Genomic DNA, 13,418 nt, shown 5'->3' with positions numbered 1-13,418 from the left:
CGGCCCTTACATGTGTCTATGTGATTAAGTATTAACACCCAGATTTGGCCACAAAATCCTCCCACTAGCAGTCCTCCATCCTCTTTCCCCTTTGCCACATGGATACAGATGAACTAAAGGTCTTCAATGATGATAGTAACATGAATGGACTACGCCTGTGTCCCTGGATCTCTACACAGAAGAAAGTCTCTTATCAACAAGGAATACCCATATGAATGAGGAAAAAAAGAACTTCTGTTGTATTAAGCCACTGAGATTTGGGGGTCTATTTATCATTGCAGTCGGTATTACATTAATTAAAACACCCATAATCATAAACAATCTTCCAATTGTCAACAGAAAATACAATATACTTACAAATTGAGGTTTATAGTATGCTGGACCTAGTGTACTGTCACTAGCAGGTGGAGAATGTTTTATAATTCTGCCATCCTCATTAATATCATAACCATATGACCATCCACAAGAAGGAATTGAAGGAACATCAACACTTCTGTAAACTGTAGGTGGTGCCCTTGAAATTTTCTATAAGAAAATATTTTATATCATTTACTTGGAGACAAGAAAAGGAATAAAGAACAAATATTAAAATTTACTAAAAGGCAATTATAAATATTGACTTAATGACTTTCATAATATAAACCAAAAATGTTTATTCTACAAAAGTAATTTAAAGGAGTAAACTCAAGTCTCACCTAATCATATAAATTAAGATAACATACGGTATTACTATTAAAACCACCTTAAGAGGAAAAGAGTCTCTCTCACTTGGCTCAGTTATTTATTTTGCTTAGTAAATAAGTATTACCGGTGCTAAAAGCAGGCATTCACTCCTATAGTCACATCATCAATCACCAGTTCAAAGTGGTTACTTGTGCTATACTATCATAATATTTCCCAGGCAAAAATGAACTTTATACTTTTCTGTAACATTTGCTGGCTTCATTCCTTCAGCTAAATCAGCTCCTGATTTATCTCCGTATTACTGGTGCCCTACATAAATATCCTAATATTGCTGACTAGATAGCAAGAAAAATGTCTATGACATAATACTAAATGGAAATCATAAAATAGAATTTATGACTATAAATAAGATATATGAAATTATATATAAGTATATATAGTGATATATATACGATTTAATAATGAACTTTTAAAAGCTATGCAAAAATTAACAGAATTATCCAAGTTATAGTCAGAAGTTTTAGGGCAATTATCATTTTTTCAAAATTTCCTTTAGCATAAAATATTTTATAATTTAAATAAAAACAAGAAGTAACATATAGTAGAAATACTAGCACAAAATTTAGCAAATGAAATACTGGCATTTAAATGATTTAGTTATCTGGAAAATTACTTAAGAATATATTGATCCTCTGTTGTTTCTGAATAAATTAATAAATGTTATAGTTTAGTGCACGCATGCCCAATAGACAATTATGTTATAAACATACTATCACTGGCAGAATTTTACTTTATCATTAGAGACCACTATTAAGTAGTTTCAGTGATACTTATTATACTGGTAACCAAATTAAAACAAGAAGTATTGAATAGCTTCTCCCACTACTTTCAAAAATTATTTGTATGATGTCAAGACTTTCCAAAATATGTCCCTACCTCCTTCTCCACCCTCTATTCCTACTACCGTCCCTTAGATCCTATCCTCCAAATATTCTAAAGAACTCTGTTCTTCCCCAAACATACAATGCCATTAAATACCTCAATGTCTTTATTCACATGGTTTTCTCTGCCTAGAGTGTTTTTTCCCATTCTTTTTAACTACTTAGTGAATCCTTCTTTAAGATCCAGTTTGATTGTGATATCACTATTCCCTCCAAAAACTCTCTACTTTGGGCTACTAGTAGACATTTTATTATGATATATGTTTATTAAAATAGCATTGCATCAACTATTTTGTACTGAATTACATAATTTCCCTATTAAAATTATAGATCCTGGGAAGCAGTGATTTATTTTCTATGTATTGTCAGTGCCTAGAATTATGTCTAGTATAAAGTGTCTCTGAAAAAGTCTGATATTAGTTTCAAATGCACAACATAGTAAATGGACAATTCTATACATTACACGATGCTCACCACAAGCGCAGTTACCATCTGTCACCATACAAAGTTATAAAATGTTAACTGACTATATTCCCTATGCTGTACTTTTCCTCTCCATGACTTACTTTATAACTGGAAGGAAGGAAGGAAGGAAGGAAGGAAGGAAGGAAGGAAGGAAGGAAGGAAGGAAGGAAGGATGAGGAGAGGATGAGGGGAGGGGAGGAGAAGGGAAGAAGGGGAGGAAGGGGAGGAAGAAATTCCTAATGTGTCCCTTAAAAAACATTCACAGGCCTTAAAAAAAACAATAACTTACTACTTTTCAGAAGAAAATATCACACAGTGTCATTAAGAAAATGCAAAAGATTAATGTCTAATAAAATAAGTGTTTCCTTCTAAAAAATGTCTGATAAATCCTTGCATAAATAAATGAAGATTTATTTATCCCACGCACAAAATAGCTGATATTTAAATACGCTTATAAACCTTAACTTCATTGTCGTTGTACTGACATTATTCAACTGAGTACTTAGCTCTAAAATATGTCCCCTAAACAAAGCTGATTAAAATGTAATTAATATGAGCTATGTGAAGGAGTTATGGAAAAAGAAAAGAGAACCACTCTAAATAAACTGTGACCAAAATCTTCTAGATTATTTATTTCAAAGGGCTAGGCCCTTGGTATAAAAATCATTCATTATATAACACAAATGTACATTTCCAAACATGTCATCTGCTAGTCTCCTACACAAATTTTTTACTGGGGTCAATATAATCTTCTCATTGTCTTCCATGGACCCTACTTCTCTATCTTCACTCATGTAGATCTCCATGCCTGGAATGCATATTCCAACCCTATTCTTCAAGGCCAACCTCCTCTATAAATCCTCTACAAAGTATACTTTGCCATGATACAGTAGTCTTCCTTTAAATTCCTATGGCATTGGGGCACTTGGGTGGCTCAGTTGGTTCAGCATCCAACTCTTAATTTCGGTTCAGGTCATGATCTTGGGGTCATGGGATGGAGCCCTGCCTCAGGCTCTGTGCTGGGCATGGAGCCTGCTTGAGATTCTCCCTCTCCCTTGTCCTCCACCCCCGCTTTCTCTAAAAATAATTTAATTTAATTTAAAAGTTCCTATGGCATTTAATTACATCGTTATTCCTTTAGCACCTATCATATTTCATCTTGCATTAGTAGCAATCTATATATCTCTCTCATCTAAATTTTAAAATTTTTATTTCAGTAATCATGTTTTAAATTTCACTGTATTATTAACAGTACTTATCAGAGTTTTCTCTCTACATATAGGTAGCCCACTCAGGTGGTTTTTTAAAATCACCTTTCCTTTCTGTTCACCATAGAAATTGGAAGTGATTACAGATTTATAAAAAGGAAAAGTGAAGTCAGTTGTTAATACAATAAAAAACTAGTTCATACGCATCAAATATTCATTTAATTATAAACTACAATATTGATACTAATACACCTAATTTTTATAGTAAAGTTTTTTTAATGTACTTACCACATAAAACATTAAACCTTTTCTATTTTAACTAAAAGAAATGTCAGAAGCATAATTAAAATACCAACGTACTGATTGAAGATGCTCTTTAACCTGTAGTGCTTTTCTGTTCATGATACCTAATGTTCCAGGAAAAAACTGATCATAGCTTGCTGGTCCTGGACTATCTGAAACAAGCTTCTTAAAACGCTTCTCCCGGTTTTGTAGACTATGACCTCCTTTTATATTATACTAAATTGGAGAGAAAAAATATGAAATAATTAAAAGAAGCACTTTATAATTAATACATATTTGGTAAGTATTATATATTAACATGAACAAACAGTTTTAAAACCCAACCTGAGAAAGTTAAGGCTCTTGACTGAAGACATCATTCTAATAAAGGGATAATAAGAGAGGACGACAACTATAGTCAACAGTTTTAACTCTGAACTCAGACTAAAACTTACCGTACTTAGAACACTCTAAGAGAATGCAAAACTCAGTTTTAAAACAGGAATCAAAATAATGGAATCCCCAGTTGTAGAGCAAGAATAAAGAGTATACACTAACAGGCCTCAAGAGAATATGTACCTCTGAAATGAGCTAGAAATATTGGTACTCACACTGCAAGGAAAAAGCAAACCTTCCAAGCTTGCTTAGGATTAATTATTCTCATGAACTATTTTTTGGCCATTTCCAGGGATGCTTATGTAGGCTTACTGGCAACAGCATGGGTTTTTATTTGGTTGGTTGGTTTTTTCTTCACTTTTTTAACAGCTTGGTTTTATGCTCAGATTAATTTTAAACATTGTTTAATGCAGAGAAGGAACTGGGAGGAATCTCCCATAGCTCTCCATGCCACATATCTGGATTCTCTGGAATCAGAAAATTATCAACAGGGTAATAGCCAGTGAATTCAGATAAAATTCCATCTTATTAGTTTCAATTAAGTCATAGTGTAATCATTTCAAAGATGATTCATAGTAATAATGGTTGGCATTTGATAGATCAGATAAGTTTTTTTTAACATTTTTTTTTTTATTTGAGAGAGAGAGAGAGAAAAGGAGCAGGGGGAGGAAGAGGGAGAAGCAGACTCCCCACTGAGCAGGGAGCCCGACCTAGGGCTCAGTCCCAGGACTCCAGTCTCCAGGATCATGACCTGAGCTGAAGGCAGATGCTTAACCCAGGTGCCCCCAGATAAGATTATTTTTTAAGTTACTGATTTACCAACAGAACTTTTCCCATGGTATATACATGTCAGATGTTCATAATCACTATTAACCGAGCCTATCTCTACTTTGCATCTTATTCAGCTGCTTTCAGTTTTTAAGAAATACACAAAAGAGATCTTCTCTTAAAAAATAAGTCAAAATTATATTCTTAGGTAGCCAATCCACTACTTGATAACTGTTTCAATAAGACCATAATTCCTGTTTAAAGAGTTTGGATCTATAACAAAATTTAATGATTTTGCAAAAGTATTAACATTACAAGTTAGATAAAAAGTAAAATCATGTGAAAAGAGAATATCTCCTCAAATCTTGATTCTTTGAAAGCTATTCCTATAGTCTCTAAGATCTTACATTTCACACTGCAATTTGAATTTATATTGAATTTCAACAGAAGATAGTAAAATTAATCTGATTTTTTAACTGGTAGAAATTAACCAGGACTTTTCCAATTATTCATATTTCATAATTACCAATTCTACTGATTTTATAAGAGGTTATAAAAGGAACTACAATACAATGTGTCAGATAAAGGACCCAAAAATTATATTATGAGGTAACTATACATTTTATATAAAACCTGTGAGAAAACAGCCTTCCTAATTCTTGAGTCCTGTGCTTTTGTCTATATGCTGTGGTTATTCGATGAATTACTACATTGCCAGCAACCTCCCAACAATACAGAATTCAGAGTCTCATCTGAAGGGTGAGGCCATGCACTGCATCAGGTATGATATCCCATCATACACCTCTAGTGAAATGTATCTCTCAGACGAAAAATAAAACCTAATTTGGACATCTATTACTAGGCCTAGATAGTGAGAAATACGAAAGAAACTGTCTATCTGGAACCAAACTCCACATTTAAATCTTATATAGCAAGGAACAAGATGGTATCACCCAAGCAGAGACAAGTCACAAACTAGAAGAGAATTAGAAACAGAAAACATAAATTAAATTTGAACTGGCCCTTTAGAGGGGGATTCATTCTAGGAAAAAGGATATGAACAAAATAAGGTATGTGACTTAATAAGCTAATTATCTGGGGCACCTAGGTGGCTCAGTCGGTTCGGCATCTGCTTCAGCTCAGGTCGTGATCCTGGAGTCCTGGGATCAAGCCCCGCATTGGGCTCCCTGCTCTGCGGGGAGTTTGCTTCTCCCTCTCCTCCCTGCTCGTGCTCTCTCTCTCTCACTATCTCTACCTCAAATAAATAAAATTTTTAAAAAATAAGCTAATTAGGGGTACCTGAGTGGCTCAGTCGGTTAAGCGACTGCCTTCGGCTTGGGTCATGATCCCAGACTCCCGGGATCAAGTTCCACATCGGGCTCCCTGCTCAGCAGGGAGTCTGCTTCTCCCTCTGACCGTTCCCCCTCTCATGTGCTCTCTCTCTCTCTCTCTCATTCTCACTCTCTCAAATAAATAAATAAGTAAAATCTTTAAAAAAATAAAAATAAAATAAAAATAAGCTAATTATCAGAGAATTAGAAATTTGTATTTTGTAAACTTCATTCTATTATTTTCTTAATTTCCCTTATGTTGTTTTCTAAGAAAACTTCCTTTTGAAAAAAATTAGCATGCTTCAGATATGCTAGAGGAGACAAAGGAAAAAGTGAATTTGCCCATAACTGGGCAAGAGCTGGAAAGGCAAAAAGAATACTCCCATCCTCACTCCCAACATTGCAATAGTGGTGACAACCATGCACAAAGTGAGATAACCATAACAGAAACAGAGAAATAGAGAAGACTAAATTGGGGCACACAGTTTCAACTCCCAAATGTTTTGCTTTTATAAGAGCTTCAAGTATTACATACAGTGGAGGCAGGCCCTCACAACTACAGCCACATTTTCAGTCTTTTCAAATTTCATTTGAAGTCTCCAGGTAATATTTACTAAGCAATTGCTAATAGAAAGGAACATTTCAATCTATGCTTCCAAAAAAAAGGCATAAAAATAAATTGTTAAATACTTGCATTAATTTCCAATAAGACTATCCCTTTAATTATCCAGCATATTAATTATTTATAGAATTAGTATGCTAACTATGTCACATTACAAATATATCCATTATTATTTTAAATGGCTGGATTAGGAAGTATGTTTGTACAGTGACTACATAACATAATAAAATTAAATTAAATAAAAAAACAAAAAATTAATAAAAATAAAATAATAATGGACTTTATTTTTTAAACAGTGTGATAAATTCACACTTTTTGAAATTCTAAAAGTTCTACAAGAATTTAGCCTAGGGGCGCCTGGGTGGCTCAGTCGTTAGGCATCTGCCTTCGGCTCAGGTCATGATCCTAGGGTCCTAGGATGGAACCCCACATCAGGCTCCCTGCTCAGCGGGAAGCCTGCTTCTCTCTCTTCCACTCCCCCTGCTTGTGTTCCCTCTCTCGCTGTGTCGCTCTTTGTCAAATAAATAAATAAAATCTTAAAAAAAAAAAAAGAATTTAGCCTAAAACAACCCAAAAAAGTCAACAGCAATTGAGTAAATAAGGCACAGTCATTTTTCAAACCAAGGAAATCAGTCTTCTCCTGGCATTAGTTTATAGTTTTAAGAAGAAAAATAGAGAATACCAGAACTCTTTTTCTTAGATCATCCATTACATTAAAAAAGTACATTTCCTAATTCCTTTTTCTTTAAATCCAAGAAACGTACCCAAATGGGGATAAAATAAAATCAGGTCTAAGTTGCATTTCATGTTATTTTACATGTGGAATTGACTAAAGTCAATATTATTATAATATTCCAACATCCTGATATTTGTCATACTTAACAAGTTTGAAATCTGCCTCTTGTGTATTTTATTGCATAACCTCTTGAAACAGTGGAGTTACAGTATTAAAAAAAACTACTGGTGGAGCTAGCAAGCCCATATGCCCATAATATGCTGGCCACGGCATGGAAGCAGGAGTGACACTTCCAGTGATGACATCTAATGACCCATTGCTATTTTTTGCTTTTTGCCCTCTAGATACTAGTATGCTGGAAGTTTTAAGAACCCAGGGAAGAGCCATAAACGTTCCACTGAGTTGGAAGCTGAGACCATCAGCTGGCCATCCCAGGCTCTGTATGCTAGAAAGCAAAATAAGAAGTGTATTGGCTGAGGTGATTAAATCTGACCAGGACTGAAAAACAGGACTAAGGATAGCCACAAGCATCGCGGTGGGATGGAACACCGAGACACCCTGCAGAGCTTCCTTGAACTATAATGCCCAGTGAAAATGGTAAGAGCAAGTTTATTTAAAGGTTTGAGAAGGAAGCCTGCAAATCAAGAGCTCAGACTACTTAGAACTAAAGATTCTGGTCACCACATCAGGTTGAAAACTCCACCAGATAAAGTCCCTTTAAAGAGATAGGGACATGGTAGATCTATAAATTCCTATTGAATCTGAATAATACAGTATCAGCAGTAATGAAGAATGATTAACAGATTTATTTTCTCTTATTTTCATTTATATTCTCAATTGTAATGTGCTCTTCTATTTGAAATAAAAAACCCTAGTTATAAATAATAAATAAATAAATAAATAAATAAGAGAGAGAGAGAGAGAGAGAGAGAGATAAGGAACACAGAATGAGTAATGAAAAAGTCTTAAACTATCTATAGCTTCAGATCAGTTACAGAAACTAACAGGGCCTCCTCTGCATTTCCTTGCTTCTTACATCACTTGCTTTCATTTCCCCTCTCTTTCTTTCCCTCTTCTATTGTAAAATGGCAACACTAATAATGCATAAAAGTTATTGGATGCTACCTATAATCATGCACTATTCTAAAATGCTTACTAGTGTATTTAACTCTTAGAAAAAGCCTACAAACTAGCATGCCTATTTAACAAATGAACAAACTAAAGCCCAAAGAGATTAAGTAGTTAAGATTAAGTCTACCTACATTTGAAATCTGTCTGAATTAGTTAAGTGGCAGAGACAGATTTCAAATGTAGGTAGTCTACTTCAGGAGCCCATACTACTAACCACTTCTTTATAACATCTCGTGTTATATTTACTTATCATTTAATTACACGCTGCAGAATAATGGAACAGGGATGTGAAAAAACAAAAGTAGACATGGCCTTAATCTAAAGATCCATTTGGCAGTGACACTGTAATATCATCTCTGAATGCAGTAGTTTGGTTCCTTCAGGGAAGTTATACTTGAAAATTATACATAAAATAATTGCATTTTTTAAATTGCATATGTGGGAAGAAGAATTATGTGTAAGTGTAGTGCACATGAGAGAGAAGAGAACTGGGCAGTCAAGGGATAAAATGTAATGGAAATCTATTGTTTTTTATCTGTCCAGCATCCTATTATCTGCCCATAACAGCATACATATTCACCACTATTGGGGCAATCAAACCTCCCCTATACTTTGTGATTTTACAGAAGTTTCCAAACACAGGATTCCCTATCCGAGGGATGAATGGACCAATCAGATTCTTCCTACTAGGAATTTTAATCCTAAATGGAGTCACACATAAAAAAATGTAAGGGAATTATAGAATTATCTAATGGCAGTTCTGATTGCAGTTCTTACTACTGAAATACCTGGAATTGTCTTAGTCCTGTCCTTCATTAAGACTTAAATATACAATTAATGCTTCAAGTCCATAAGCCACCCAAATACCTTTCCTATAAATATTATTATAAATCTAGTATCCTGTCTTAAAAATCTATTTTATTGCTTCCAAGCAAAAACTCCTAACTGATAGAACGGTTGCTATTACCAACTCAGAAAGTCTAATGCAACAATTAAGGTATCAATGACTGCCCCTGGGCCTCCAATAGAGGAAATAAAAATCTGCTAGGTTCAATTAGGAGTCATTATGTATGAATGCAAAATTAATGTGAAAAGGGTGAAAGATGTTATTCATGATTATGAAGATATTGGAGTTACATCCACTGTTTCTGAACATGAATGGATAATCAAGGATATTCTGGTCATAGACTCTCAAGACTGTATAGGAGCCAGGTGAGACAATGAGAGTAGCCATACCTTAAGAATATGGCACACAAACTAATTTTCACTCTATTGCCATCCTCCATCTACATATCTTGATCATTTGCACAACTTTCATGCACTGTAATTCATTCAATAGTCCTATTCTCCCATTCAAGAATCTCAAGAGCCATGAAGCATGTAACAATGTTTTGTCTTATAGAATACATAGAGTAATGGAGAAAATCCAACCAGGCAATCAACAATAAACACTTTTATTTTCTCATATTCTAATAACAAAATATAGATTAAAAGGAGAAAAAAGAGGATATGAAGGGAAAATGAAATATGACAAATGACATATTAGCCTAGGAGAGGAAGAAAGTATGATTATTAACTCCAACAATTATAAAAACTATTATAAATTTACCTGTGATTCTGAAACATTATAGTGTCCTGGCCCTGGGACAGCTTTCTCAGTGTTAGAGGCAACAGTAAAAGTACTTTCTCTGGCAGCCAAAGAAAGGAATGGTGCATAGCCACCTATAAAAGTAAAATCATATAAGATAGATAAGATAGGGTCCCAGTGACTTCAGAGAAAAAGCATTCAAAATATATAAAAACATTTAGTAACCTCAACTGTGGAGACTATATTATCAGAACTAATGGCTAGCCACAGAAGTTGTTCCTTTTTTTAAAAATTCTGATGTAACAGCAGAACATTTATTAATATATATTAAGTAAAAGAACTTACAGAACTGGAATTCCTAAACAACAGAAAAAATACTTAAAGAAATAAAAAACAAAACCCTTTTTTTTCTTCTAAGAATATTTGGTTGAAATGAAAACAACAATTATGTTTAGCTAATAAAATATTTTCATCCTCAGAAGACCAGCGTTTTACATTTTGGAACAACATCTATTATTTATAGAGAATAGCATATATAAAGTGGCAGAGACAACTTAGAGTGAAATAATTTAAAGTGAGCTTACAGCAAGTAATTAATAATGTCTCTTTGCTTTGGTACTAGTTGGTACTCAGTAAATATTTCTTAATTGCCTGACCCCAAACAAAGGTTTACAAATCTAAGATATAAATTTCTTTGGAACAAATAATCATAAAATTAGACAAACTTAATAAACTTAGTAGACAGGGCGCCTGGGTGGCTCAGATGGCTAAGTGTCTGCCTTCGACTCAGGTCATGATCCCAGGGTCCTGGGATTGAGTCCCGTATTGGGCTCCCTACTCAGTGGGGAGCCTGCTTCTCCCTCTGCCTCTGCCTCTCTCTCTCTGTCTCTCATGATTAAATAAATAAAAACTTAAAAAAAATTAGTAGACAGACTTAGTCTTCTGAAAGACTGATAAAAAAATATCAAGAACTATATCAAGAAAATGAATATAATTTAAGCAACACAGATACCACAGAAGATATGGGAGAGAATAGAGCCACTATCTTCAACAGGTAATAAAAGAATGAAAGTGAGGATGCAAAATTTGTGAGAATCTTATACACTAAAGGAAAATATACACTACTGTGAGAATATATGGCAATAATTAGTATAGTTTAAAATCTTGCTAATCTGGGCTAATAATAAAAGATAGTATTTTTAAAACAGGAAATAATGTGTTTCTTTTGAAGCCCACATTTATTAAAATGTAACTGAAATCAAGAATTATTTCTTGATTCTTTCTTATTTCTTATTATTTCTACTTCACTAAAGAAAACCAGCAAACCATGAAAGAGAGAAAGACAAGAATGGATCAGAGAAAATCTTCAGAAACAACCACAACCACAAAACAAGTAACAAGATGGCAATAAATATATATCTATATTACTTTGAATATAAATGGACTAAAAACACTTCAATCGAAAGACATAAGGTGACTGACTGAACAGATAAAAAACAAGACCCATGTATATGCTGCCTACAAGAGACTCACTGCAGAGCTAAAGACACCTACAGGTTGAAAGGGAGGGGATGGAGAAACATTTATCATGTAAATGATATCAAAAGAAAGCCAGGGTAGCAATACTTATATTGGACAAAATAAACTTAAAACAAAGACTGTAACAAGAAACAAAGAACGATACTATATAATAATAAAAGGGACAATCCAACAAGAAAATATAACAAATGTAAATTTGTATGCACCCAACATGGGAGCACCCAAATACATAAAACGGTTGATAACAAGCATAAAGGAAATAATGGAGAGTAACACAATAATAGTAGGGGACTTTAACACCACACTTACAGTGATGGGCAAATCATCCAAAAAGAAAATCAACAAGGAAACAGTGACTTGAATGACACACTGGACCAGATGGATTTAATAGATATATTCAGAACATTCCATCCTAAAACAGCAGAATACACATTTCTTTTAAATGCACATGGAACATTTTCCAGAATAGATCACATATGAGGCCACAAAACAAATCTAAGCATATTAAAAAAAAAAAACTGAAGTCATACTATGCATTTTTTCTGACCACAATGCTATGAAATTAGAAATCACCCATAAGAAAAAAAATCTAGAAATAGCACAAATACAGGGAGGTTCAATAACATGCCATTAAACAATGAATGGATCCACCAAGAAATGAGAGAAAAAATCAAAAATTACATGAAAATGAAAACAAAATGGTCCAAAGTCTTTTGGACGCAGTAAAAGTGGTTCTACGAAGGAAATTTACAGCACCCCAGGCCTACCTCAAGAAGCAAGAAAAATCTCAAATAAATAACCTAACCTTACACCTAAAGGAGCTAGAAAAAGAAAAAGCAAAGCCAAACCCAATAAAAGGAAAGAAATAATAAAGATCAGAGAAGAAATAAATGATATAGAAATGAATAAAACAATAGAACAGGTCAATGAAAACCAGGACCTGGTTCTTTGAGAAAAAAAAAAATCAATAGAATTGATAAGCTTCTAGCCAGACTTATCAAAAAAAAAAAAAGAGAGAGAAAGAACTCAAAAAAGAAAAATCACAAATGAGGAGAAATAACAACCAACATCCTAGAAATAAAAAAAATTATAAGAGAATATTATGAAAAACTATATGCCAACAAATTAGACATTAGACAACCTAGAAGAAATGGGTAAATTCCTAGAAACATATAAATACAAAAACTGAAACAGAAAGAAATAGAAAATTTGAGCAGCTGGATAACCACTAAAGAAATTGAGTGAGTATTCAAAAACTCCAAACAAACAAAAGTCCAAGACCAGATGGCTTCACAGGGGAATTCTACCAAACATTTAAGAAGAATTAATACCTATTCTTCTCAAACTATTCCAATAGAAAAACTTCCAAATTCATTCTATAAAGCCAGCATTACCCTGATATCAAAATCAGATAAAGACACCACAAAAAAAGAGAACTACAGGCCAATATCTCTGATGAAAATAGATGTAAAAATCCTTAAAACACTAGCAAACTGAATCCAACAATATATTTTAAAAAATCATTCACCATGAACAAGTGGGATTTATTCCTAGGTTACAAGGATGGTTCAGTATTCACAAACTAATCAACGTGATACATCATACCAATAAGAGAAAGGATAAGAACCATATGATCATTTCAACAGACGCAGAAAAAAGCATTTGACAAAGTACAACATGCATTCGTAATAAAAGCCCTCAACAAAGTAGATTTAGAGGGAACATAC

The 13,418-nt window shown here is 33.7% G+C and overlaps 1 protein-coding gene across 1 annotated transcript in view; it reads right to left on the bottom strand.

Annotated features, from left to right (window-relative positions):
* STPG2 (sperm tail PG-rich repeat containing 2) overlaps positions 1–13,418 on the bottom strand; it is a 517,945-nt gene that overhangs the window by 495,819 nt on the left and 8,708 nt on the right. The window contains exons 2-4 of the mRNA XM_088020218.1: positions 10,174–10,286; positions 3,659–3,817; positions 358–525 (exon numbers count right to left, since the gene is read on the bottom strand). Coding sequence (XP_087876344.1) covers positions 358–525; positions 3,659–3,817; positions 10,174–10,286 — 440 coding nt within the window. The remainder of the gene's footprint in view (positions 1–357; positions 526–3,658; positions 3,818–10,173; positions 10,287–13,418) is intronic.

The sequence above is a fragment of the Eumetopias jubatus genome, unplaced genomic scaffold (assembly GCF_037043125.1).
Source record: "Eumetopias jubatus isolate StellerSeaLion01/CBP00866 unplaced genomic scaffold, mEumJub1_p1.0 scaffold_2, whole genome shotgun sequence".
NCBI lineage: Eukaryota > Metazoa > Chordata > Mammalia > Carnivora > Otariidae > Eumetopias > Eumetopias jubatus.
The sequence above is the reverse complement of the archived record's forward strand: the minus strand, read 5'-3'. Positions and strand labels throughout refer to the sequence as shown.